General features: G+C 45.3%; 1 protein-coding gene across 2 annotated transcripts in view; it reads right to left on the reverse strand.

Annotated features, from left to right (window-relative positions):
- The window catches only part of PRRX1 (paired related homeobox 1), a 76,789-nt gene extending 52,571 nt beyond the window's left edge, over positions 1-24,218 (reverse strand). The window contains exon 1 of one of the 2 annotated variants that reach the window (XM_043485802.1): positions 22,924-24,218. In XM_043485802.1, the coding sequence (XP_043341737.1) occupies positions 22,924-23,164 (241 nt within the window). In that variant the 5' untranslated portion in view covers positions 23,165-24,218. The remainder of the gene's footprint in view (positions 1-22,923) is intronic. The other variant, XM_043485803.1, reaches the window with a different exon arrangement.
- Positions 24,219-27,681: the final 3,463 nt, after the last annotated feature.

Consider the following 27,681-nt stretch of genomic DNA (forward strand, 5'->3'; position numbering starts at 1 on the left):
ACAAGCTGCTGCAGCCGCCTGTCTCCCACCGATGTTAAATGTCATCTGTTCATGCCAGCTCTTCCTCTGTCCTCATCACATAGCTCCCCCCCTAAGGCTAGAATTTGAATGAGTGTCAGAAATTGCTGACCTTGCCAAGTCACATTTTCCTTAGTCCCACTCCCCAAGGCACCACAGAGCTCTCAGACTTTTGACCTTGCTGAAAACCATGGGATTATTTGAACGAGAAATTCTCTTTCCCACTTCTCTCCTTCCCCTCTGCTTCCCCCACCCTTTCCAGGGTTGCCAATAGCTCCTTTAAAGAAAAGCTGGGTTATAAAGTGCAGAGCTGGGTTATAAAGCGCAGAGCTGCCTGCTTCTGCCCTCTTAGGTTTTCGGTCCTCTAAGCCAGCTTTTTTTCCAAGCTGCCACTCTCCACTCACCAGACCATATTTTTTAAAAATATCTGGAACACAAACAGCAACTTGTTTTTTGTACTGTTGATGAAAAATTGACCAGGCTTTTTTAAAAAATGTAATGCTGTGTCAAATCATTTTTAAGTGAGCTTAATGCTGCTGAAAAGTGCCCAGATTGGCAGCCTGGAGACAGAGGGTCTGTATCTTTAACTATAACAGAGAGAAGCAATGTCGGCTATTGCCAAGGAAATTCACAGGCCTCCCCCTTAGGCTTGGAAGTGTCTTTGTGGGGTTGAACAGGTACATGTCCATTGAAATTTGCTTGCCTAGTGTTTATAGTATTCTTAACTCACTATATTCTGACTTGTAAAAAAATTCTACAATAGCCAAGTCCCGCTCAAATGCTGCCTTTTCCAGGAAGCCTTTCCTCATGTGTTCCTGCTCATTTGAAAAATCTACCCTCTGAGTCCCTAGCAGTTTGTTACCCTCCTGCAATAGTAGGCTTTTATATTAGTGTTGATCAGACCTCAAACCATATACATCTTTTCTTCTAAGTTATGCCCCCTTCAAGACTCCATGATTTAAAAGAAAAAGACAAATCAAGCAGGCATTACTATTCCATTTTATAGATAGGTATAATCGAGGCCAAAAATAGCACACATAAGCAAAAATAGAGGCAAGATTAAAATCTAGATTATCTGATTCCCAAATCCAAATTCTTCTATTTTTCATCTATTAAAATAAAATTTTTTTTAAACTTCCAAGTCTGGATGAAAGTACTGTAATTCCCAAATCATCTTTCTTCTAAATGTGTCTTGCAGATTGTCTCTATAAATCCCCTGGCTTGGAGTCAACCGTCTGAAAACTGCTGAGCTGGTCCCTAGTCAGCTACTAGTCAGGACTTGAATCACCCTGTGACCAGCCTTCCCAGGCTGCAGGCCTTCCCCACCTCACACTATCCTTTAAGTCCCCCTGAATCAAGACATGTGCACAGTTGGTTGTTCTAACTACTGTTGGTGTAAAATCATTTATTCCAACCCAATTTCCTCTGCTCCTTTTTTCAGATCATTAATAAAGATATTAATGGAAGCTCAGAAGAAGTGAGAAGCCTAATAAAACTTCAAATAAGCCCTGTTGCAAAGTCAATATTTCAGTCTCAGGAAACATATTGTTAAATTCCCTGTGCCAAGAAATTAATAAACTGTCTTTGAGTTCTACTCTTGAAGTCAGGGGTCTGAAATGTTGTTCCAAGATTCAGTTTATATGAGGTTGAGCTTCTCTTTCCAAATACTGAACTTTTCTGCATGGTCTGCTTAATCAATTGCATACTTGTATGTTTATGCTGACTATAACTTATCATTTGCCAAATAACTTGAAAAATCATGAGAAGTGTTAGAAGGTTTAGAATGATGGGGAAGATGAGATAATGAGGCATTTCTTAACTCTCACTGTACTACAAGCTGCACAATGCTTAAAGTACTGGTAATTCAAAATCTTCTTCAAAAGCAAGATGAGATATAGAAAACAAATTTACGGTTACCAGGGAGTAAGTGGGGAGGGGAGGGTAGTAAATTGGAAGACTGGGATTGTCATATACACACTACTATATATTAAAAAGTGAAAAGTGAAAGTGAAAGTCAGTCATGTCTGACTCTTTGTGACCCCATGGACTATACAGTCCATGGAATTCTCCAGGCCAGAATACTGGAGTGTGTAGCCTTGACCTTCTCTAGAGGATCTTCCCAACCCAGGGATCGAACCCAGTTCTCCCACATTGCAGGTGGATTCTTTACCAGCTGAGCCACAAGGGAAGCCCACTATATATAAACAGGTAATCAATAAGGACCTACTATATAGCCCAGGGGAGAAGGCAACGGCAACCCACTCCAGTACTCTTGCCTGGAAAATCCCATGGATGGAGGAGCCTGGTAGGCTGCAGTCCATGGGGTTGCTAAGAGTCGGACATGACTGAGCGACTTCACTTTCACTTTTCACTTTCATGCATTGGAGAAGGAAATGCCAACCCACTCCAGTGTTCTTGCCTGGAGAATCCCAGGGACGGCGGAGCCTGGTGGGCTGCCATCTATGGGGTCACACAGAGTTGGACATGACTGAAGTGACTTAGCAGCAGCAGCAGCAGCATATAGCATAGGAACTCTCTGCAATACTCTGTAAAGGCCCATATGGGAAAAGACTCTAAAAGAATGGACATATGTACATGTATAATTGATTCACTTTGCTGTACATCTGAAACTAACACCACATTCTAGATCAATTATATGCTGATAAAAAAGTTCTTTTAATTTTTTTTTTTAAGAAGCAAGATGTATCTATTCAAAGTTTCTTCTTTCCAACTAGTAGTTTCTCACAAGTTTAAAATTCTTCCTCCAGTTTAGAACCACTTTCAGGTCATGGAAAATTCCATCTATAAAGAACTATAAGGAAAGATCTGATCAAGCTCCTGTGAGAAGAAATGTCTGAGCTGAGAAACAGGCATGTAGAATAGAAGACAAATAGGGGCTGCAGTTTCTGTTGAAAGCTTTAGCTGGTTCCACCTGGTAGCATGCGGTATCCTTGAGTGATGGGAAAAGAGGAGGAACAGGTATAGAGGATTGGTGATCTCAAGATTGGATGTATTAAAATTACACCAAAAGTGAGCTATGCGAAAGCCGGTATTAGATTCATCTCACCAATTAGATGAGTGGCTTTATTGACCAAAGCCCATATCATATGTATCTTTAGTATTCTCGAAAGTGCTTGACATGGTGCTAAACACAACAAATACTTGTTAGCTGAATGATCGGTGGTAGCTAAACGTTCTGATTGCAGCTCATCTGAACTCTGCGTACTATTTCAGTGTTTGGAGAAAAGACCTCACTGACTTCTGACCTTTGGTGTATTCATGCACACGCACTAAAAGTGGAGGGGAGACGGGTACTCCAACCTAGGAAATACAACTAATGTCTCAAGGCATTTCAGTTACCACGCATCTGCACTGTGGTCCTTAGCAAAACTGCTTTCTGATGTTTTGCTAAATTATAAAGAGGCCACTTTTGTATAACTTAAAACAGAACCCTTCCTTTCTGGGAAAATTACAGGCAGTACCTGAATTACAGACTCAAACTTTTCAAATCACAAACTCAAGGAAAAAATTGCCCTCATTTCACACCCCGCTGCACCCAACCACTCCCCCTTCTTTGTCAACTCACTCCAGAGAGCCTGCTGAGAAAAGGCTTGCAAGTTTGAGAGAAAACCTGGGTAAGGAAATACAGAAAAGATGAGGCTAAGAACAGTAAGTACCTGGGGTCAGTGCTCCTGGCAAGGCCTCTCTTATCTACTAAGCCAGCAGGCTCCTAGCTGCCTCTGGAGCCCCTAGAGAGAGCACAGTCTGGTGCCTGCCACCTATACCTATGTTCAGCTTTGTATTCATATGGCCGATTCATAACGCTGGTTCATAACGCCATCCCCCACCCCGCAACGTGGCCCATTGCAATAACCTCCTAATTGCTTCTCCTTTCTCCTCTGATATCTATTTTCCGTATAGCAATCATATTGTTCTTTTAAATAACATCAATCAGATTTTAAAGCTCCATAGCTTAAATCCCTCCACTGGCTTCCCACTGCTATCAGCTTCTCACCCTGACCTACAAGGTCACTATCACCAGTCCCTTCCCTATGTGTATGATCTCATCTGCCAAACACCCCATCACTTGCTATCTTCCAGTCACACTGACCTTCTTTCTGTCCCTTAGACCTATCAAGTTTGTCCCTGCCACAGGGCCTTTGCACTTGCTGTTCACACTCACTGCCTGAGAGGCTCTTTACTCTCATCATGGTAAGCTCATTTATTTCATTTATATTCTTGCTCATATAATCCTGTTCATTTCCTTTCTAGGACTTACCATCATGTGCAGTTGAATCATTTATCTAATTGTTCATTATTTACATGTCTATTGCCTTTATTTCCCAAGAGAATGTAAGGTTTCTGAGAAGAAACAATTCATCTCTGTGACAGTTCGACTGCTGTATCCCCCACGCCTAGAATAGTGACTGGTACACAAGCAAGTACTCAACACATAGTTGTCAAACATGAGGAAATGAGTGAGAGAACGAGAAAGGCGATGGAATGGGAGTCTTCCACAATCATGACAGACGTCAACCTAGGTCTCCCAATTTGTTTCATTAGAAAATCTCAGAAGACAGAGCCTTGGGCAGCCCTGGATTTATTGAGTACTTGCCTATATAATGGCAATTCAGTATATTATTTCCCATTAAACTACTGGTTCTAAAAAAAAAATAAATAAATAAACTACTGGTTCTATGTGTTTACCATTCTTGCTGGAACTAAGAGAGAAGAGGGGTAAGCAGAACGATTGAGGCACTGAAATCTCAGTGGCATTCTTAAAGAAACTGGGCAATGTGACCACGCCATACATGGCATGAAAGTGCTTAGAGAGGAGGGGTGGACTCAGACATGGATGTTCGGGAGGCAGGAGTTGAAGATGGCTGCCCAGAGATTAAATCCATCCAGCTCTAAATCTTCCCAGCACTTACACCGGTAGAAAGGGAAAGACACCCCTGTCCTCCTCACGATTGAGCCACTAAGACACTCATCCAGGACACAACTCTCTGGATGCCTCCGTTGTCACTGTTCTTCATCTATATCACACATTTACTAGTCTGAGGGAGGCTTCCTGGGACCTGGTGGGGGTTTAGTTGCTAAGTCATGTTTGACTCTTGCAACCCTATGGACTGGCCCTTGCCAGGTTCCTCTGTCCATGGGATTTCCAGGGCAAAAATACTAGAGTGGGTTGCTATTTCCTTCTCTAGGGGATCTTCCTGATCCAGAGATCGAACCCAGGTCTCCTGCATTGCAGGTAGATTCTTTACCGACTGAGTCAACAAGAAGTCCCTAGTGGAGTCTTAGTCCTGGGACCCTAATCACTACTTATAACACTGCATCTGGAAAAATGAATCTCCAATTCCAAATAACCAAATCAGACTGATTCTTTTAAATAAAACCCTATTCTTCACTACAAAAAATAAAAATCATTTCCATAGCAGCCAACGTGAAAGTGTTAGTCACTCAATCGTGTCCAACTCTTTGTGACCCTGTGGACTGTAGCCCATCAGACTCCTCTGTCCATGGCATTATCCAGGCAAAAATACTGGAGTGGGTAGCCATTCCCTTCTCCAGGGGATCTCAGGCGAATTCTTTCCCATCTGAGCCACCAGGGAAGCTAGTGGTAAAGAATCTGCCTGCCAATTCAGGAGATGCAGGAGACATGGGTTCAATCTCTGGGCTGGGAAGGTCCCCTGGAGGAGGAAATGGCAACCCACTCCAGTATTCTTTCCTGGACAATCCCATGGACAGAGGAGCCCCATAGTTCATGGGGTCAAAAGAATCGGACATGCCTGAGTGGCTAAGAACATTGCTGCTTAATTGTCATTGAAGTATCCAGTGTCATGAGAGGTTTTCTTTGTGAGAATGCAATTTTCTAAAGGACTATTTTCTTTTTTTAACTGTAATCCCAATACACAGCCCAGTACCACAGTTACAGGAGTACCATGTACCGCTAAATGTCACAGAAGAGCCACATTCTGTGTCATATTCAACTCAACCATCTTCTTCCACTTTTCCAGCCACTGGAGGATAAATGATAGGATGATGGAATACAGGGTACCAGAGGGGTCAAGGCAGGTTCTGGTTTTATCAGGCTTCAGGCAAGTTCCTCAGTGCTCTCTGAGTCTCAAAACCCTAGCTGTAAATTGGGCATGATAACATCTACAACTTAATATTATGTGAAAAATAAAACAGCATAAGTAGTATAAATCACCCAGCACAGTACCTGCTCATGATGAGTGCTCAACAAATCTAAATTTCTTTCCTTTATCTCCCTTTCTCCATTGAAAAATTCAAAGGCATTAAAGTGGTATCATCTCTGATCCACAGGGCCAAACACAAAGAAATAGAGAGACTAATCTAAATTCACTTTACTAATCCAAGAACCTTCTTTGTTATCTCATTGATACATTTTACATTCTTTGGGGTTAATAGGAATGGAAGCACATTTTACAGATACATTATAGAAATTGATTATCACTTAGGGGATTATTTTTTTCTATGGAAGCATTATGCTTGCTACTCAGAAAACCATTTAAACCAGGAAGCCCAGCTGTCTTTGGTAACTGTTCGGCTCAGAGAAAAACTCATTGATAAGGTGAGTCAGCAAAGATAATTTTCAAGACAATCACAAGCAAGGCCAGCATCTGCAAGACCTGAAATATGGGATGTTATGACACTGGTGAATTACTTCTGACGTACTTAATTATGCAACAACAAGATTTGCAGGAGCATAACCACATAGTTCCCCTGAGTATCCTGCCAGTATGCTCCACAAATGATTAAATATAAAATAAACAACAGCTAACTGTGAATTATGGAGTTGTAATTCCACTCAGGGGGTTCCAGTGATGTCATAAACCGCTAGAGCAAAGTTTATGTCACCAAAGGATCCCAGATGGGCTTCGAGGCCTCTAACTCAGCGGTAGTCTTGCTGCAGCTATGACTCCAGGAAAGCCTTTCCCCTTGCTTTTTGCCCCTCTCATGGCTGCAAAGGCCCTCCTTTCTTGTTCTCTTCCTCTGAGCTTTCTAAAAATCACACTAACCCTGCTTTTCCAAATGCAACTCCTTTTTAACCGAATGATCTGTCATTTAAGAGGCTACCCACATCTCCCCACACACTCTTTGGACAGCAATCTATGACTTACATATACTTCATTAGAAAAAAAGCAAAGCCTGACATTTAACAGAAAAGTCCATTTAGGGCAAAAACCCTGGCGCACACCTTAAAAGGAGACATTTGAGATGTAACTTTAGTATGTGCCAAGCTAATGTATGTGCCCACTAATGGAATAAATTTGTCTCTAAGTATGGCAAACTTGGAAAAGTAGTGTTGAAATTTCAAAATACAACCTTCTCACAATGTCTGAAAAAAGGGTAAATTAAACTTCAGCTTCCTCAGACCGTGTAGAAGTACACAAAATTGCATATTAGAAAAACTGTGCTTTATCCACCATCAGAAAGGAAAGAACTTTGTAAGACAATGAGATATTAAATACAGAATTATAACTTTCTAAATGTGCAATACTTTCATCTGAAAACTTACTTAAAACTAAAGTGTAATTGCAAATATTAGTATCTGTGTGATAGACTGCCCCTTCTATGACACATGCTTCTCTCCCAGAAGAGCTGAGATAACAATCACTGAAAATTCATCACAGTTGGGATTTTTACAACTCCCAATAATTGCCTCAAACTGTTTTTCTTTGTTTTATGTGAAGCATTTAAAACAATGCCAGGCACCTAGTGAGTGCTTTATGTGTTTTTTTTATCTCCTACTTTGTTCATGCATTTATTTTTTAAATAACTGCTTTTTATTAAGCCATCTACAAGATGAAAAACACTGTGTTAAGTACTCTGAAGTTATAAAATATCTGCCTCTGTGCCGTGTATTCAAAACTATATTACACCTGGTTAAAAAGGTAAGATTGACACTTAGGGAGAGTTAAATAACGATGGAACACACATTACCCAGTGGATGCCACAAAGAAACACATCATTTGATACCAATTACTATGAGAAAAAGTGGTGTACATAAGTGTTTTCAAACTTTGTGATGTATAAAAACCATCCAGGATATTTAAGATGCAAATGTTTGTGAGATTCTGATTCACTGGGTGTGGATGGTCTTGGAATCTGCATTTTAAGACATTTTCTTTCGATGCACATGGGTGAGTTGGGCAACACACTTCAAGATATACAGGATTAGGACTTCCCTGGTGGCTCAGTGGTGAAGAATCCGCCTCCCAATGCAGGAGACACGGGTTCGATCCCTGATCTGGGAAGATCCCACATGCCATGGAACGACTAAGCCCGTGCATCACATCACACATCACTAAGCCGTGTGCCTGTGCTCTGGAGCCCGGGAGCCACAACTGCTGAGCCCGTGTGTCACAACCACTGACGCCCACGCACCCTAGAGCCTGTGCTCCGCAACAAGAGAAGCCCACACACCACAACTGAGAGAGTAGCCGCCACTCACAAGTAGAGAAAAAGCAGTATAGCGATGAAGATCCAGCACAACCAAAAATAAATTAATCAATCAAATAAATTTTTTAAAAAGACATACAGGATTAGATTGCAAACACATTAGGGACAGAATCAGATTATCTGTTTATTTCTCTTCACCCTTTTCCTCCAAATCGTTAAAAATGAACTGCTCGTGGGAGAGACACATACAGGAGAAAGAAAGGAAACTACAAGGACCAAAGGACAATTTCCCTAGATGAGGACTACATGCTCCCTAAAGGAAAGCAGTAAGCCACTTATCTACACCCCCAATTAGAGTCTACATAATACTGTAAAGTGCACAAAGCATTTTTAGCAAACACACAAACGCTTTTCCATATGTCAGAACCAATAATCCCGATAGAGCTATGCTCCTAATCTCTGACTAATAACTACTGAGTATGTTTAGAAGATGATCCCTCATCTATCATGTGCAGAAGGTATATGGCACCCTGCTTCTCTAGACATCTAGCTCACAAGTCTTGCAATAAACCGTCATCAAAGTGTCTCACCCACAGTGACCCATTTTCTTTTCATGCACCGCAAGCATTAGCCATGCTGTTCTGCTATGGAAGAATGCCAGGGGGAGTTAATCGTTAACTGCTTGGAAAAAAAAAAAAAAGAGTCTTGGATGCTTCATGATATAGAAATGCAGTCTGTATGTCTTCCAAGTTTATCAGATTTCAAAGCCATACATATGAAAGCAGGTCACATATCAAACTGAGAACAGAATGTTTATCTTACTCAACTGGTTAGGAAGTCTAAGTTGGCAAAAAGAATGGCAACTTTATGTATAATCACAGTTAACATGATATTATTCATGTACAAAAAAATTAAGTAAACCCCACAGAAACCTCAGAGGAGAGGTAAGACAGTTAGCTGCGTTACAGATATTATACCACAGAGAAACTGTAACATGATTGGCCTCTTGGAAACTTACTGGCTGTGTCAGGTCTGGATAAGAAGTCTTGACACCTGGTATCCTAAGCATATATCGTAATTAAATTCAATGTCTACATTGGGGGTGGGTATTTGTCTTCTTCAGTCACAATAAAAGTCTGCAGTGATGGATGAAGCACATGGCGATATGAGAGGTTGATGCCATCTCGAACTTTAAAAAGATGTGCAATATTGTTTCATGCTAAAGAAGGAGAGGTTGACCTGAAAGAAATAACCTTAGTCAGGAATGTGTGAGCCAGACTCCTGGCGCTGCAGGAACTTACAGTGTGGTCTTAGGAGTGTCTCTAAAAATTGTAAGGCATAAGCTCCTAACTGTGGATCAAAAATGGATGCTCCCTAGTCATTCAGTGAGGGATATGATGCAAGACTGTGACTTGGAGGATGGGAATAGTCCTAACTTCAGTGACATTAAATGGCCTCCATCATGGATTGGGAAACCACACTGAACACATAACTGAGCTTGAACTTCTCAGAGATGCGATTGAAGTGCAGAACAGGGAAAAGGCAAGCATGCAGGGAGAAGGGGAGTGAGGCACTGGGGTCTTTGTTTACATCATCTCATCACTCCAAACAATAAACCCGAGTGGTAGATACTAACGTGCCAATTCTTTCGACGAGAAAACCAAGACCCAGAGAGTTGTCTAAAGTCAACCAGTAACTAAATAATGGAAGCATCATTTAACATGGATTTATCTAGAAACAAAGTAAAATGCTCTGAATCTCCTAGTGTCCCTAAACCTAAATTAAATATTCTTGCTTCTGAGAACAGAGTTTAAATGTATTGAAATGCATTCTTACTTTTGATCTTTATTTGATAAGTTAATTTAGAAAAGCCTCCATTAGTATTCCTTATCATATACTAATGTACATAAATTGAGCCCTTTATTTCTCAAATATTTTTACAAATGCAATAATCTTTTTGGCCTGCTACATTCCCATGAGGAAGAGAGGCACAGTTTATATGTTATATGAAGTTATATGCCCAGTTTATAACAAAGAATGAGAGTCAGAAGAATTAAAAGAGATTTGTGCAGCACAGCAGTGTGCCATGAACTGGCATGCTGGTGTCCCCCTCCTAACTCAGTGTTGTTTCCCTAGACAATAATGTATCTAAAAGAATCTGGCTGACGTCAAAGGTGGTGGGACACAATGAACAAAAAAATTAAAATGGAATCAGGAGAGAAAGATTCAAGGCATTCAACAGTAGTTCCCTAAAATTCTCCAAGCCACAGTTTCCTTATCTGTAAAATAAAAAGAATTATGAGATCCCAACTCACTTCTTAGAATTGCCTTTATAAAACATAATAGCACTGGCATATGTTCTTAGAGTCTGTGAAGTAGTTTCATATTTTATCTCACTTTATCCTGCTTATTAACGTTATTAATCCTTTAAGACAAAGTAGGTCATCAATTTATACAAGTAATAAAGGGTAAGAATTAAGTAAACCAGCAGTCTGAGTATATTACTGCAGTTTAAATAATTGTACTTTTAAGGCCTACCCGAACACAGCTGGAATTTCCTGGCTGTTTAAGGTAGCTTTGAATCTTCAAACCAAAAAAAAAAAAATCCAAAACAGTGCAGACAACAGATATTCTTACCACCCTGAGAAAGGAGAATGTTAGGGTAAAGGGGAAAAAGTTATAAATTTAAATAACACTTCATATATTTTGAGTAAAAAATGATCACATGCAGAAAAATCTCTTCTTCCCCAAGGGAAGCTGAGAACAGACTCCTAACAGTCAAACGTGCAGTGATATTATTTTCTCTTTCTCTTGTCAGAGGAGATTCAGCCTTTGAAATATGTGTAGCGAGACTGCAGATTTCAGTTTCATGATTAATGAACCAAATTACGTTTTATTTCTTAAATGTGTGGAGGATTCATCCTGTGGTCTTCCCTCGAACTTGAGGATTAGAGCCGCTGAACGGCACATCTGGTTGTAGGCAAAGCGCTCTGGGTGGTTCCCCTTTTTCCCTCCTTTAGAACTAGGCAATGTGGGAAACTGCAGAAACTTTTATTGGGCAAGTGTGGTTTTTAGTCCTCAAAAATGATGATTACTCTCCCTGTTCCCCCTTTCTCATGAGAAGGAAGAAGGTGAATTATTTAGCTCTATCTAATAATTTTAAAATTTTGTTCCATATGATGTTATATCACTTGCTAATACTTACCCTAAAGAAAATATTTGCACTCATCAGGCAAATGTTTCAACATAAACTTGCCTGGGAATGATTTTTACAGAGACTTCATAATAACAATTTATATTTTCTCTGCAATTATCACTTTAAGTAAGGGCTGGGGGACTGCCGACTTTCATATCTGGATGAATGCATTATCTTTGATTTTGCTAAGTGCTTCTTTCTCTGTCAAAACACACTACTGTGTGCTGGAATAGGTCATTATCCAACTTGATCATCATTCTTCAGGGTACAGAAAAATATCCTTTTCCTCCTTTTTCTACAAAAACATGTATGAGTCTCAAAACATTTAATAAAAGAAAGTTAAGATCCAGGGATCTACAATAATAGAAAATTTTCAGTCCCTTAAGATATTTTCTCTGCAATTTGCTTTGTGGCACTTTTCCTCACTAAATCATATAAAAAACGAATTTTTTTGAGCAGTAGCTCTCCAACTGTGGTCTCGGAATGTCCTTTAGGTATTATGCAGGCTTTTCCAATTTCTAAAGGAGACATGTGCTCATGTCTAGGGAAGGTTCCCAGCTAGAACAAGCAGAAAAGAAAAAGAAACTGTTTACTCAGAAGGTCTTTACTGCTGGAAATGTACCCACTGGAACTTGAGAATGCTGGGAAATAACTGTGATGTCACAGCTCTCATCATCTTTGGAGAGCTTTTGTTTGTTGTTTGTGTGTTTGTTTAACTTTTCCGGTGAGAGCAAGTGGGTTCAGTGTGTGTGTGTTTTCTTAATTTGGGAGAAACACAATCATTTAATTTTTTTTTTTAATTGGCCATCAAGAATGTTAACACAAGCTTTATGCAAAAGATAAAAGAAATACTTATACTATTTAACTGTTACCTGTGTCTACCTCAGGGTGGTGAAATATAAGTGACTTGACTTTCCCGCTAAAACTTTTTAATGTAAGATAATACATTTTCTAAAATGAGCCTGTATTGCACTCGGGTATTACTCATATTTTAAAAATTACTTGCACTAAAGATTTCATAAACAGAAGAACCACTCAATGCTTCCAATTGAGTGGAAGCAATTATCTATTGCACCCCCCAATTATCTATTTGATTTATTTGCATACTGCAACTGTGGAATAAATCTTTTCCCCTCCTAAAAAAAAGTCTGTAATCTTAAGAAACTTCTCAAAGTAAATTAACAATTATAAAATATTTAGAAAAGAATTAAGCTTTATTTGTACAGGAACTGATTATTTCTACAGTAAGCACTGAAAAAAGGGATTTGCTTGGTCTGAAAGAGGCAGTCAAAGGTGTTGCAAGTAGATCATGGGAGCAGAACCCTGAAAGGTAGCATTGGTGGGTTTGGACAAAAGAGGCACAGAGCCGGGACATTTCAGACCAGAAGTCAAAGAATCAGAAAAGAGACTAGAGCACATGTACTAGTCTAACTAGCATACTAGGGAAAAGTAGAGGAATGGTTCAAATCTGCATGTGTGTGTGTGAATGAGCAGATTGCTGGGGCAGAGAAAAAAATATAAATTGTAAAGAGTGATTTTTAAAAAAGAACAGGACAAAAATTTGGTCTTGAGTTAGAAAAGAACGAAAAGCAACAGTGAATTCTAAAGAAGTGGAGAGCCATGATTTTTTAAAATATATATATGTTTGTAAAAAATGCACTAACATTCACTCATTCATTCAGCCAATATTCTTTGACAATCTATTATATCCACTCTCTGTCATCATCTACATGGAGGAGGACAAGCATGGATGCAGGGAGACCCAATAAGTTAGGAAGCTGGCTTAGAAAGCAAGTGAGATATCTTAGAGATTTTTAAAGGAGATGAATTCAAATGACTTGAGAAGAGAAATTTGTCAGCATTTACAGTAGGATTGAACAGAGGCTTGAAGGAAGGAGTTAGGATGAGTCCGAAGTTTCTGAGTATCGCAACCACATGTTTTGATACAGGAAAATAGAAAAAGCTATGAGAGGATAAGATTGGGAAAAGGAGCTCACTGGTGCCATGTTTTGGCTGCTTTGAGGTTGAAGCATTTTGTGCTGTTCAAATGGAAATGTCTAGGTAGCTACATACACAGATCTGCAGCTCCAAAGGGGGGCTTGAAGATATAGCCTGGGAGTCATTTGTATATAGATGGTTACTAAAATGGTGAGCCTAGAGGAGATCTCTGGAAAAGGAAATGGGAACCCACTCCAGTATTCTTGTCTGGAAAATGCCATGAACAGAGGAGCCTATCGGGCTACAGTCCATGGGGTTGCAGAGAGTCAGACACGACTGAGCAACTAAGCATGCAACACAGAGGAGATCTCTAAAGCCTTTAAAGGGTTTAGAGTGGGAAGAAGAGGGGAGGGGCCCTAGTACTTACACTAGGTTGGGAAGGGGATCCTCTAAACTTGGGGAGCTCATTCTATCACTTAATAAACATTTACTGAGCACAGGCGAGAGTTTGTCACCTGTCCCAGTGGTATATGACTGCTATAATCCAGTATTTAGGGAAGCAGCACAGGTAGAAAATTGAAAGAAAAGTCACGATGTACATAATTATTTAGTGTCACTTCCCAGTCTGGATTAATGGTGATGTGCGCCAGTGCCCAGTTATAAAGATTTAGATTCAATGCCTATTTCCATTGGAATGCTCAACTTCACATATTTATGAGCCACTTGTAAAAGAAACAGACTAGTAACCAGTTCCCCAAACCTCAATCCCAGTGAAGTCTCTAACTAGGCCATTATAAAATGAATTGTTAGAGAGATAAATACGAGAAAATGCCTGGTACATTATTGATCAAAAGTCCTCACCTTTTCTAAGGATTCTAGATTTAAGAGGCTTCTGGATCCCTGGGTTGGAAAGACCCCCTGGAGAAGGGCATGGCAACCCACTCTTGCCTGGAGAATTCCATGGACAGAGAAGCCTGGTGGGCTACAACCCATGGAGTCACAAAGAGTCGGACACGACTGAAGTGACTTAGCATGTGGCCTCTAGGCACCAATTTTCTCTGCAGCACACAGGTTGTGCATAGCCAGTTGGGGTACAGGGAATGAATTCAAAGAAAAGGATGGTAGATAAGCTCAGGAGGGCAGGACACTCACCAGGCCCAAGCCAAGTCTACTAAACCCTTTAAAGACCAGCATGACTTTGCGTGGATAAGTACAATGGAAATGAGAAAACGTGATTCTCTGTATATATCCAAAGTGTTGGCTAGGCCCTTCACTTTGCCCACAGTCAAGCTGATTGAACTTAGCATGTTCTGGCTCAAATTTTTATTGAGTTGGGCCCCTTGGCCTTTAAGTTGTATATCTCAATTGTCTTTGAAAAGATTTGGCCTCCCCACATGTATTCAGAACACTGGAAGAGCACCCATCTGTTTTTATGCTTATTTGTAACTATACCACCTTCCAGCCCTATGCGGTCCTTTAAAACATAATGACATGGCTGATGGTGAGAAACTAAGTGAATGAGGTGAATGTTCTTACTCTCAGACAAACGTTTGTGGGAAAGCAATTTCCCTTCCAGTTCTGGCCTCATGCTTCTGTTTCTAGTGAATACCCAAGCTCAAGATTATCTTGGAAAGTATGTATTAACCACTATGGATGCTAAGAAGACAAAATATTCATTCTGCCACTTTGTTTTTCCCAGCATTGACTTGTCCTATTGACCCTCCAAGGTCAATGAGTGAGAAATAAACCAAGGAAGAAGTAGAAGAATCCCAAGACTTGCTAAAAGTGTATCCTCATCTTTCCTGTAAGTCTCTTGAAACTCTTGCCCCCGAAGGAAGGATCAGTGGAGGCCAGGAGTCAGATTCAGGGGTTGGAAATGCCCAAGCTGCATGCACACACAAGACAGTGGAGGCAGCTACTGTTCTTCTTTGAGAGGAAAGGGAACTCTAAGGTGGCCAAAGCTCTGCCCTATCTAAGGACCCAGGTACTATGAGGGTTTCTGTGGCCATTTTGCAGTGTCTCACTGATACAGCTAGCTCCCTATCTCAAATCTGCCCCTCTTTCTTTAAATACTTGGAGTTCATCTACAGAAAAGTCTCACCCACCTCCACAGGGACAAACCTTCTCCTTCCCCATAGGGCCCAGGCATCAGTCCAATCACCCACTTACCCAGGGTCATCTAGTCCCACTCTCCTCCAGCCTCTTCCTGCTAACCCTGGACTCCTCACCATTTTCATTGCAAAGAAGTGGAAGGCACAACGCCTACCAGCTAGCTCCGTGTTTCCGTTAAAACGCATGTGGAGCATACAGTTAAGCAGTCCCTGGAGTGCCCGCACACGACTTTTGTCTCCCATCTCTTGCTACTTGTGTAGAGGGGTCTTCCACTATGTCTCTCTCTCCTGCTGGCACCCAGGAGTTTTTCAAGGCGGGGGTTCAGTTCCAGCCCGGACCTGGCAGGAATGCGCCCCCTTTCGGCGAGAGAAAGCAAGGGAAGGAGCTTCTAGGAAGGCTCGAGAGTCCGATCTCGCTGAGAGCTGCGCCCCAGCGCCCTTGGAATTAGATGGCCAGGGGGTGAGGTGGGGTGCGGCTGGGGATTGCATCTTTGTCCCGGCCGGCAGAGATGGAGAACTTTAAAATCTAAAATACTATGGCTCTATTTATCTTCGCTGATTTACTGAATTAATTTTCCCTCACTGTTTGCTTCTTCCGCCGCATCTCCTGCAACCCACCCGGCAGAGAGTCAGAGTCTGAAGTTCTGGCCAGTGCGATCGCCATTCCCGCATGAAAGTTTCATTGCAGTGTCTTATACGCCTGTTAAGAACATTTCTAATCACTTGCAAATAACTCCATGAAAGTAGACAAAATAGGAACCAGAGAATCTGTCCCTGTCTTTTCTCATAACTCGGGTCCTGGGGATTCAAATTAATACACATTTTTTCAAACATATTTCTCCTTTGGAGCTGAGTCTGGGGGAAACCAGTAAGGACAAAAAGGAGGTCCAAAGTTCTTAAGAATTAGAGCTCCCTCATTACGGTGGTGCAGCAAAGCGACTGGGCCATCTAGTTTCCCAAGGACCCAAAGACAGCATTCTGGTCCCAACTCAGACCTACATAAATTTCTGCATTTGAGAGCTTCAGGGAACAGCGGAATCCTTGATTCTGCTTGTCCTCAGACTCGTCTGAGAAGTCACTTGTGTTTGTGATTGATTTGTTCTGACATGTTTTCTTTATTTTCTTTCATAAAATTTCTCTAACCCACCACCACGTGTGCCTTTGTTCCCCTTCCCCTCCCCTAAAGTGGGCTATTGCCCCTATAATCGGCTTCCCAAATATTTTTTCATCAAGAAAAGTGGTTCCAGGACAAGTGAAATGTAGTAATTTTTTTTTCTTTCTTTTGGTCTTAAACCTAAAATTGATAGCCCATAATTCTCTGTACGACTGCTTCCTTCAGGCTGCCTCACTAAATTAGACAAATGGCCACGCCAAGAATCTCGTAATATTCAGACCCGGTGGAGACTCCTTGCTCAAAAATTTTCGTACATGAAAATCAAACCCTCTGACCCCTAAACACCGATGACTGTCCCCCAGACATCTCAGCACTGTGTCTCCGCATTTATTGATTTTATAACAAACAGCATTCAGAGAAAAGGAAGTCGTGGTGGCCTGTTTGAGATGGTTGGTTTTTAACTGAGTATTTTTAACCTGCTCATCAAACTATTTGATTTTACAAGAATCCAAAATCTTGTGTATAAATAATAATGCTGTTGACATGTGCATCTTCTTTGAATTTTGAAAAGTTAGGGGGTACCAAACCTATGGGACTGGCGCTCGCCCCATCTTAAATTAAAACCCCAATTAGAAAGGAAAAAAAAACAAAAAACAAAAAACCGTCCAATCAGATTACAATCGTGCGCAATCACAGGTAGTTCTGTAAATGTTTGGACACCAAGTGGCAACTGGGAATTGGACTTTTACCGAAATTTGTCCTGTATATGTCGGGATCCCTAGCTCGGAGGAATGCTCCGAGGATCCTGTTGGTTGAATTTACAAATCGCTTGTATGGAGGATGCTGAACCTCAGTTTTTGTTCCTCGGAAGGATTTTTACCACCCCCGCCCCCACACCCCGCCCCGCAAAGCTCTTCCACCCTCTGCAAAGAAAAATATGAGCACAATGCAAGCCTTATCTCCTTTTCTACAAATCCACTCCCCCATTCCTAAAAATTGTACTTCTTATGGCTTTTACTGACCCATCTCTACTAAAGGGTAAAAAATAAATACATATTCTAAGAGTCATTGAAAGTGCGCACCGCCGGGAACCGTAGGCACACGAGGTTCGCACGCACAGGCGCGCACACATTTGCAACTTCCTTGTACCCGAGGCCCTGGCTCGGGCAAATGACTGGGGTTCTCCGGGAGCTAGAGGTCTGCTTAGACGGTTTGCCGTCCCCAAGAGAGGGAGCAGGTAAACAAGATAGGGGAGAGGAACTGTAAAAGAAACACATCTTTTAAAGGAAAAATCAAATTGGTCTAGAGATCCTCATCGTTGAATATCTATAGATATTACTTAGAAGTGAAAAAATGTAATGTTCCCGGAGGTGGCTACTGGCCAGAGCAACGTTCAAAATTCGTATCTGAGGGGATCTGAGCCGGTGAAGTAGGAACATAATTTTGGCTCTGAAATTGCTGAGGTTTTTTTCGCAAGGGGCGGGAGGGAGGGTGACTCTTGTTGATTTGGAGATGATTTATTTACACGTGCCGTAAAATCTAAAATGACGCCCCTGGGAAGACGAAGGAACTGCAGGGACCCGGGTGACCTGTTGCTGCCCACCGAACGCCCCTGGTTCTGAACTGAGCTTGCCGGGAGAAGGTTAAGGTCGCCAAACAAAAAAGCAGGGTTGCGTGACGCCCAAGGTGAGAGAAAGGCGCTCCGGAGTCTCGCCAGTGCCTCCTCGGTGAAATGTACGATAGAGCCAGTGACTCACTGACTTCTAAAATTGGGGGATCTGGAGCCTCGGGGAGTTGGCAGTCGGGGCCTCGGATTTTAGAGGCCCACCTCCCCGACGCTTCAAACTCCAGGCGCCCTTCGCTCCAAAGCGGGAGGAAGTCACTAGACTGTCAGTTTCTTCTAAATATTGAGGCCATTCAGCCCTTCGCCCCTGCATGTAAGATAAACAAGATTCACCACATCTTTTCTGGACTTGACATTCGACCCTGGGGACTTTGCGACCTCCCTTGATCCTGGATTTCACTGCCTCCTCTAAAGAGAAAAAAATGTTTCTAGGCTACGCTTAAAACGGTGTATTTCGTTGACTCCCCCTTGAATCGAGATCATTGAGGCCCAAATTCAGAGTGGCGGCACCGGCTCCAGGTCCCCGGGGTGTTGCCGCAGATTTCTGGTGCCATAGGTGTTGCAAATACAGACTCCAGAGGGGACCGATGTTCCGAAGTGAATTCCAACAGCGAAGCGCCCGGTGCTCTCCAGGGCGTTTCCCTGGCCTTGAAGAGCCGGCAGAGACGGGCCCCCGGGAGTGCGGCAGGCGGGTTGGGCGGGTGATTCCTTCGCGCCGCGTTTACACCTCTCCCTTTGTGACAAATCGATTTCCCCGCGCCGCTGTTCTGTATTTGCCTCGCACAGCGGCCCCGGGGCCCAGCTGCTCCCGGGGCACACTTAGCACCGCCTTGTGAATGCGTGCGTGTGCGCGCGCGTGTCTAATTGACTTTCCGTCTACCTTTTTATGACTACATGTGTTTCCAACAAAAGGTCTTATTAGGACAATCTGGTTTCACTAATTTAGAGGTTGGGAACGTGGAAGGCAGGAGCTTTTTTAAGAGTTTGCAGAAGTTCAGATTAAGAAATGACAGCGGGATGCACCGTCCTCCTAGGGGTAGGTCTGCCTATTTTTATGCCCTGTTCCTCTTTCCTTTCCCTGACCTCTCCTGTTGTACCACCGACCCACCCTTCACAGGCCACACTCCCCCATTAGCCACTGGATTTCTAACGGTGTTAAAGAACTGTTTCTTTAATCACTGAAAGTGTTTGAACCCTTAAGTTTGAGAAATTTACTAGATTGGGAATATCAGTAAAAGGAGAAAGAAATCCGTCAACAGAGAGGAAAGTGGAATGAATAAAAAGGGGGGAAGCAGACTAGTGGTGTGGCCTGCAGGAGGTCAGTGGGAAACCTTCACTTTGGACAGTGCTTGGCTCCTCTTTGCTAAGATGGGTCCAGTTTGTAATTGGAAAATCTGCAAAATTAATAATCTAACATTGCAAGTGTAAATAGAGTCTGTTTTACTTATTTGAGTTGAATAGAAACTTTAGGGAGGATGTGTTTCTACATAGCTCTGAGAAGAAAAGATGTTCCCCATCTCTCCAAAGGAGATTATGGTTTCTCACTTGAGTAGACACCCAGCACGCTGCAAAAACAGCCTGACTCTTGGTGCCATCCTCTGTCCTTGCAGCTGGTAGCCTAGCTCTTGCCCTCTGCCTGGAGACTCTTCTCTTCTCTGATTCACAGTCTGAGCCTCACTGTCCATGGCAAACTGAAGGCCCAGTAGCGCTCCAGTCCTGACTTCTGGGTAGCTGTGACAGCTTCCTTGGCATCTCCTGGTTGGGGCCCAAAACTAAGGACAAAGGTCCTCCTGAACACTTGGTACCACTCAACTTACCAGACCCTCTTATTCTCACCCCAGAGATGGGGAAGGAGGTTGAGGAAACACAGCTTCTAAAAGCAACTACCCATTTGTTAGAAGGATGGGCCCTGGTCATCTCCAGAAAGCAAGGCCTGTCGTGTGTGTGTGTGTGTGTGTGTGTGTGTGTGTGTGTGTGTGTGTGTGTGTGTGTGTGTGTGTGTAGGGATGGGGGTTGGGTGTGTGTGTTATTTTGGCTACTTCCTCAGCCCCAGGTGTCCATATCCCCATCACCTCGAACTGCATTCTGTGGCCTCCTGCTGGAACTGTTTGTCTACACTCTTCTTCAAGCATGCTTTACCCCAGAATCTCAGTTTCCTTTTCAGGGTCGCTCCTTACTCCTAGAAACTCTGTGATGTACTCAAGTATCAAGCGGGCAGGTTCCCACAGGTCTCATCCCTTCCCCTCAGGACAGACCGTCCCCAGCTCCTCCTGCTGCCCTTTGCCTATCCCCTAGCGAACTAGCGCCCCATAGTCGCCACGTGCTCAGCGCAGCCTCAGGCCTGGGTCTAGAAGAAGCCATCCCTGAGTCCTCCCCACGCCAGCCTGCAGCCTCACCTCAGGTTAGGGGTGCTTCCCAGCTGGTCTCCTCAACCCAGCCTTGCTGGGTACCCACTAGGAGGCCACTGTGAACCCAAAGTCCCCTCTCTTTGCACCCACATAAAGTCAAAAGACAGGAACGACCGTCATCCCTCCAGCTCTGGCCTGTGTGGACCCTGGGCTTGCTCTGGCCACCTACCCTGGGCCTGCTTTACACAGCCCTCTGCTTGCTCTTGGGGCAAAGCAACCCTGGCTGGTCTCCCTCAATGTACCCTGATTTTCTATGCTGCAGTTTCTTCATGACCTTGATTTCTGTTGTGGCTCCAGCCTTCTCTGAATAATGGTAAATGCTGTGTGATTAATAATTAGCCGTGGAGCTGAGTGATAGGCACATGAAAATTCAGAATACTATTCTCCCTACTCTTTGCTTCCCTGATAGCTCAGTTGGTAAAATATTCCCTAGTAAACTGTTTAAATATTATTTCACAGTGCATTTTCTTGAACTACAAGTGCCTACACCATCTGTTAACTCACTCCCTGCCTGTGCCGCCAGCAAACAGCTCCCCAGAAGGCGCCAATAACCTCAACAAGGACACCTCTGCACCTAGCTGTTATCCAGGACTTGGGGACACTGGGTCTTCATTCCTCAGTTTTTCCCTAGTGTCTGGCCAGGTCGGATCCCCCATCACCCTCTGCCCATGCCCATAGTAGGGTGGATGGGCCCTAGTTTGCTTCTGGCTAAAATACTTTGAGGGAAGCCCAGGCCTGGACCAGGGATGCAGGGCGACGGGCAGGCAGCCTGCGGTAGGGATGGGCTCTCCCTGCGGCCTGTTTCAACACTGCTCTCCCACCACTTTGCACAGGACTTGCTTCCAGCTGTTTCTAAATCTCCTTTGCTTTGCTATGTTGTTTTCCAAGAGTCTGACCTTGGCACTGTTATTTGAAAATCATAGATTGCCAGTGGGTTCCCTGGTTCCACAGCCTCTGAGTTCCAAGAGGAAAGAGCAGTCAGCAGATAATGGCATGGAAAGGGATTAGCCTCATTCAAAAACTTCCAGCCAAGTTCTGACTCTTGCAACCTTGAGGAGGAAATATCCAACCCCATTTCACCTGGGATCAGCCAGTTGACAGGTCGGTTATAGACTCCTCCAGGACGTATGGATATACCTGAAGTCACGTTTTATAAAGCATAGCTAGTAACAAGACGAGGGTTCCTTGGAGACGCGATAGCAGTCAAGGAGAGTGCCAAAAGGAGACTCTACATGGACTTTTCTGGAAATCTTAGGGCTATTAGGGAGAGTTCTTCCAATGTAACATTGGAGCCCGGGCCTCCGCCGCGCATCTCTCCTATGTGGGACCATGCGGGGCAGCGGCTCGGGTTTCACCCCTGAAGGACCCTCCCTTTGCTTCGTCTGAATTTTCCCGTGTCATTCAGGCCTTTCATTCTACCGGGGGTCTTAAACCCTTAGGCAGGTGTCGGCTACATTCCTGGACAGAGAGCGGATCCGGCGTTGGAGCCGGGCGCTCCAGGGCCGCCCCTCTGGCACCTCCGGCCTTCGGAGCCCGCGCGCGCTGCGCCGCCGAAGCAGCGCGGGTCTAGCTTGCTTTACGCGGTGCCCTCCGCCTCTCCGGTCCCTTCCGCCCTCCGACCCGATTTCGCCACCCAGGAGAAGCCCTCCGGACCCGACTCAGCATCCTTAACCTGATGTCTTCTCAAACAGGGCGGGCTCCCCGAGTTTGCACCGATCTGGGACCCTTTTCCTGCCCAGCCCTTTCGGCCGGCAGGCGGGAAGAGCCGCCAGCCGCGCTCGTCCGGGACGGAGAGGCAGCGCAGCCGGCTTCTGCGAGAGTCGGCGGCGGGCGGTGTCCCTGACCCCAGCCGGGGCCGCGGAGCCTCCCTCAGGCGTCCGCCCGGGCTCGTTCCTCCGCGGAGCCCTCCTCTTCCCTGCGTCTGTGATCGGCCCTTCCTCTGGCCACGGCCACCAACCTCTCCTCGTTCCTGACTTTCTCCCTCCGGCCCCCGGCGAGCTCCAGCCGCCCAGCCCGGACGCCCCCGCCCCCGATCCGGGATACACACACACACCCAGCCCGCGGGCACGCGCCCCCTCACTCACTGTCCTGTTGCGGGGTGTCGCTGCCGCTGGTGAGTCCCGGCGACTCCAGTAGGCTCCGGCCCGCCTCGCCCACGCTCTCGTCCGCCTGCGCCGCCACCATGTCCCCCGCTTCCTCCAGGTCTAGCAGGTGACTGACGGAGAAGTTCTTTTTCGCCTGCAGGGTGTCGAGGTTGCCCGGGCTGTCCAAGCGGCCGCCCAGCGCCGGTTGCCGCTCCAGAACGTGCCCGTAGCTGGAGGTCATGGTCTTCCCCTCCGATCCCACCCACCCCCCTTTCCCGCTCGAATCAACACCAAACGCTGTGGGCGCGAGGGGGGAGAGGAGCCGAGTGGGGCAGAGAGAGGGGGGGAGTGGAGAGAGAGAGGGAGAGAGAGAGAGAGAGAAGGAGGGGAAGAACAACAACAAAAAAAAAGTGGAAAGAGGGCGGGGGACCCCCTTCTGTAAGAGCAGAGAGTTCTGCACCAGCAGCTTTCGAAAGCCTCGGTTGCTTTCCTGAGGCCAAGTCCGGCGCGGTCCAAAGAGATAATCCACACCAAAAAAATAAAATGAAAAGTCACCCTATGTTCAAGTCAGGAGAGAGAGAGAAAAAAAAAATCCCTTCCAGCTCTCCAAAAGCGTCCACACGCACGCACTAAAAATAATAATAAGGGGGAGAGAGGAAAGGAGAGGCCAGCAGGGCGGGGGAGTTAGGCAAACAGAAGAAGAGAGAAGAAGGGGTGGGAGAGAAGAATCAAAGTGGGTTTTTTTTTTTTTTTTTTTTTTAGGTTAAAAAAGTTATTCCCAGGCAAGAGTTCAAGCACCAACAGAAGAAGGCTTGTTCCAGCTTTAAAACATCTTCAAGAAAACGTGTTCCCCCTCTCTGCACTCCTGTGGATTCTCAGGAGTGACTAAAGTTTCAGGAGGAGAGGGTGATGTCTTGCAGATGTATTGGAGAGCAGGAGTCTCACTTTACTTTTCGTAAGGAGGGGGAAAAAAAAGCGGGGGGCTCCAAGAGTCCGAAGGAGGGTGGTGGTGGTGGGTTTCCCCCGTTCCCTTCGCTCTCTCCCCCTCTTCTCGCTGAGCTCCCTTTTCCTTCTCAGTTGGATCAAGAAGCTCTCTGGCACTTCAAAAGGCACAAACTGGCATGCAGAGGAGGCTTTGTAGGGAATACAAGAAAATTGGAGACCCCTGGGAGGGCAGATCTCGACTTAATAGGAGCCTGTAATTACGTGGCAAAGCCTTTGTGCGGTGCCTGACGGTTTACAGACCCCCTTTCTCCATCACAATCTCCTTCTTCCTCCTTTCCCTCGGACCAGAAAACAGTCTGATTAAGAAAACCCCCTTTGCCAACTTCTGAGCAAGAGAGAAAGAGAGAGGGAGGGAGCGAGAGAGGGAGAGAGGGAGGAGGGGGAGAAGAGGGAGGGAAAAGAAAGGAAGAGAGCCCCTTTGGATTTTTAAAGTAAAGGTCTAATTATCATTCCCCTGCAATAGTATCACGGGGAGAAAAGACAAACTGAAACCCACAGTCACTTCAAACGGGCTGATTATTTTGCTTCGGCATTAACTCCTCCAGATTTAAGATCCTGTTGGAAAATCTCATTTGCATGTTTTGATAACAGCTGCGGGGAAATTTGTTGGAAAAAATCCACAACTGTCTCAATCAAATTTTCTTCTCTCTCTGCCTTTTTTTTTTAAAATAACATTTCCTGCTGTTCTAACAATTTGGGGGTGGTGGGGGTGGAAGGAGCGCCTAAGAGCAAGGGAGAGGGCAAGGAGATCAAGGCTACATTCGGTTCTGCAGAGACAGTCTATTAAATAATGTGATAAAATGACAAGAGCGATCATAATGGAAGGCTCTTCCACGCTTCTTCCGTGGACTAGAGGCAGGTTGGGGCAGATCTAGAAGGCGCTGAATCGATTCGAGTCTCTCCGCGCGGCTAGGAATCCCAGGGCCAGGCAGTAGGAAATTTACATATTTATTTAACCGGAAGAAAGGACTCTAGGAGTTTGTCATAATTGCTCCCCTTCCCCCAACCCTGGCCAATTTCGTAACCTCTTTGGTGCGGCCAAGGTCGCTTCCCCAGGCTACGACGCTAAGCCGAGAGGGTCGCGCTGCCCAGATGCGGAGGAAGTTGGGCACTCCTAGAGCCAGCTGCGGGCGGAGGCTCGGGGTCCAGGCCGGCTGGCGCGGGGTGGGGGCAGGGGAGGAAGGACTGAGAGGGGTGGACGAACCCGCATCTAAATCTACGGATAAGGTTTTGTCGTCCGACTGCTGAGCCCTAACTTGACAGAGGACAGAGAGGTGCTGAGCGATTTTTTCATGACCTGTTGGAATTTAGTAACAGCTTTAATAGTCTCATTAGAAATGAGTTACTATATGACGAGTAAGTAAAATATTAAGTGCTTATTTGTGGCGTTTTATGTTCTTTAAACACACACACACACACACATATTCCCCCACTCGCTTGATAACTAAACTTTTTCTGCTATAGCCCAGAGGCTGGACTGGAGAGAAAGAAGGGTCCGGGTGTGTGTAAATGGTTTCTGGGCTCCAAACGGCCATAGTTAGCCCAGAACTTCCAGCCCTGACCTAGGAAAAGAACATTTGATGCCATCAAAGGGCTGCAGATTGAAACCAGATGTGCTCGCCTCGGTTCTTTCCATGCATTTAATTAAGGAGCCGGGATGGAGAAGACTTTTTCATCATTAGTCCACCCACTCCCCCCCCCCTCTTTCCATCCCTTGGCCCCCCTACCCCCTCCGCCCTCTCCCCCGCACCCGCCAGCTCGCACCCCCGACCGGGAGCCCCAGAGCCCCGCCAGCGTCGCGCATTGCGCCGAGCCCGTCGCTCCGTCTCCCCAGTGGTCGCGGCTCCAAGTCTAAACATCTGTCCGCGTCTGGACCGGGGCGAGCTGCGCGGCAGGGCTAGCGGGAGGCTGGTGGGAGACGGACGAGCTCCCGGGTGGGCCCGCAGGAGTGGGAGCGTTGGAGGCGGGTGCCTTGCGCGAAGATTTCCAAAACCGCTGCTTGCGCGCGCCGAAGCCGAGCGCCACGTGTGTCCGCGCCACCGGCTGGAACGGACGCGACTTAATCTCATAGAGAGCTTTTCACTCAGTGTCCGGCTGCACGCGCTTGGGTGAAAGGGCCGAGGGGCTGTTTCTCCCTTCTTTCCACGCACTGCGAGGAGCCGCTGGGTTTGTCCCTGCAGCCGAGTCAGCCTCCTCGAATCTTCCCAGAATTGGAGCAGGCCCTAGCCTTTCCCTCCTCCCCCGTCCTCATTACACAGTTCTATTTTACTATTTCTTCTCGTCCTTGATAGCGACCGAACTGAGCTTTGTGACAAAGGTCTGGATAAGGAACCAGAGGCTTCTGACACCCCACAGGACTTGCCACTTCCCCCGAAGACCCATTGATCTCCGTCATTTGAGAGGAGATTGAGCTTCGGAGAAAGTTGCCTTGTCCAGGGTGTACCGTCTGCCTGCTTGGTGACCGAGAGGTAGCGACCGACTGGGAAGAGATGAACAGTTGGAAACGTAACTGAATGTCTCCAGTACTGTTCTGCCGTGTTTTCCAGAGAAACCAGGTGCTCTCTAATATCATCCACTTGGGATAATATCAACTGATCTTGCCAAATGCCACGATGCTAACAATTTCAACGAAACACCAGACACATTTGCTTAACATTTGTCGGTCAAATATGTAATTTATACATATGTATATGTACATTTCAATGTGCAATATTTCCCCAAAATGTCTTCTGTACCGAAAGCCCAAATACCAGCAGACTGTGCCGGGATGGTCCGGCTGCCTCATCGGGGCTGTCTGCTCTGCGCTTAAGTCCTGAGGCCTGGGAGGCCCGGTCCAGGAAATGGGTTGGCATTTGAGGGCTACTTGAGGGGAAGAAGGTAGGCAGAGTGTCCTTGAAGCCCAGAAGAAGTTGGAACTAAGGGGAAGACTCCCTGGGCGTCCAAGGGAAGGGAGATGCCAGGTTGGGACCGGGTTTGAAGGCAGGTGGCACCCCACCCCCACCTCTTGCAGTCAGGCATGCTTTTTTGAAATCCTGTGGGAAAGGTCCCGGGGACTCCTCACTGCTCCAGAAGGCAGCTCCTTCCAGGGTATCCATAGGCCTCAACAGCAGAGACCAAGTCCCAGAGTTCTCACCGCAGGGATCTAGGGCAGCAGGGTGAGTTGGCAGGACCCTCTAGGAAGGTCCCCAAGAAAGCAAATCCTCCTGGCACAGATCCTGCAGAACTGGTCTTTGTTTGTTTAGGTCTTTGTAGGGTTTTTTGCTTTTTTTTTTTTTCCTATTAACAATTAATAGTGGGTTGGATCCACACCCTTATTATGTTTACACAAAACATTTGTAATGTACTGAGATTCTGGATTGTCATGAAAAGCCATCGGGATAACTCTACAGGGAAATTTGTGAGCAAGGAGCTCATTCACCCGGTAAATGGGTAAATGGTGAAAGGTGTCCATTCCTGCTGCCAGCTGGCCAGGCGGGAGACGGCTGACCTGGAACCCTCAGAGGCAGCCCTGGAGTCAGTGGGGATGCAATACCTCGAACACACAGAGGCAGGCAAGGGGGCTCCTTTTCAGAGCACCAAGGGTCTCTGCACCTGGCCTCTCCTTTCCTCTAGGCGCCAGGTCCTGCTCATCAGGGGGGTAGAGGGAGGGGAAAATTGGTGGATCAAAGTTCTCTGGGCTCGGGTTGCAGGAACCAGGAGGGCCAAGCACCTCTAGAATGCGAGAACAGCCATCTGGCAGAAAGATGTCAGAAG

This window comes from Cervus canadensis, chromosome 13 (assembly GCF_019320065.1).
Source record: "Cervus canadensis isolate Bull #8, Minnesota chromosome 13, ASM1932006v1, whole genome shotgun sequence".
NCBI lineage: Eukaryota > Metazoa > Chordata > Mammalia > Artiodactyla > Cervidae > Cervus > Cervus canadensis.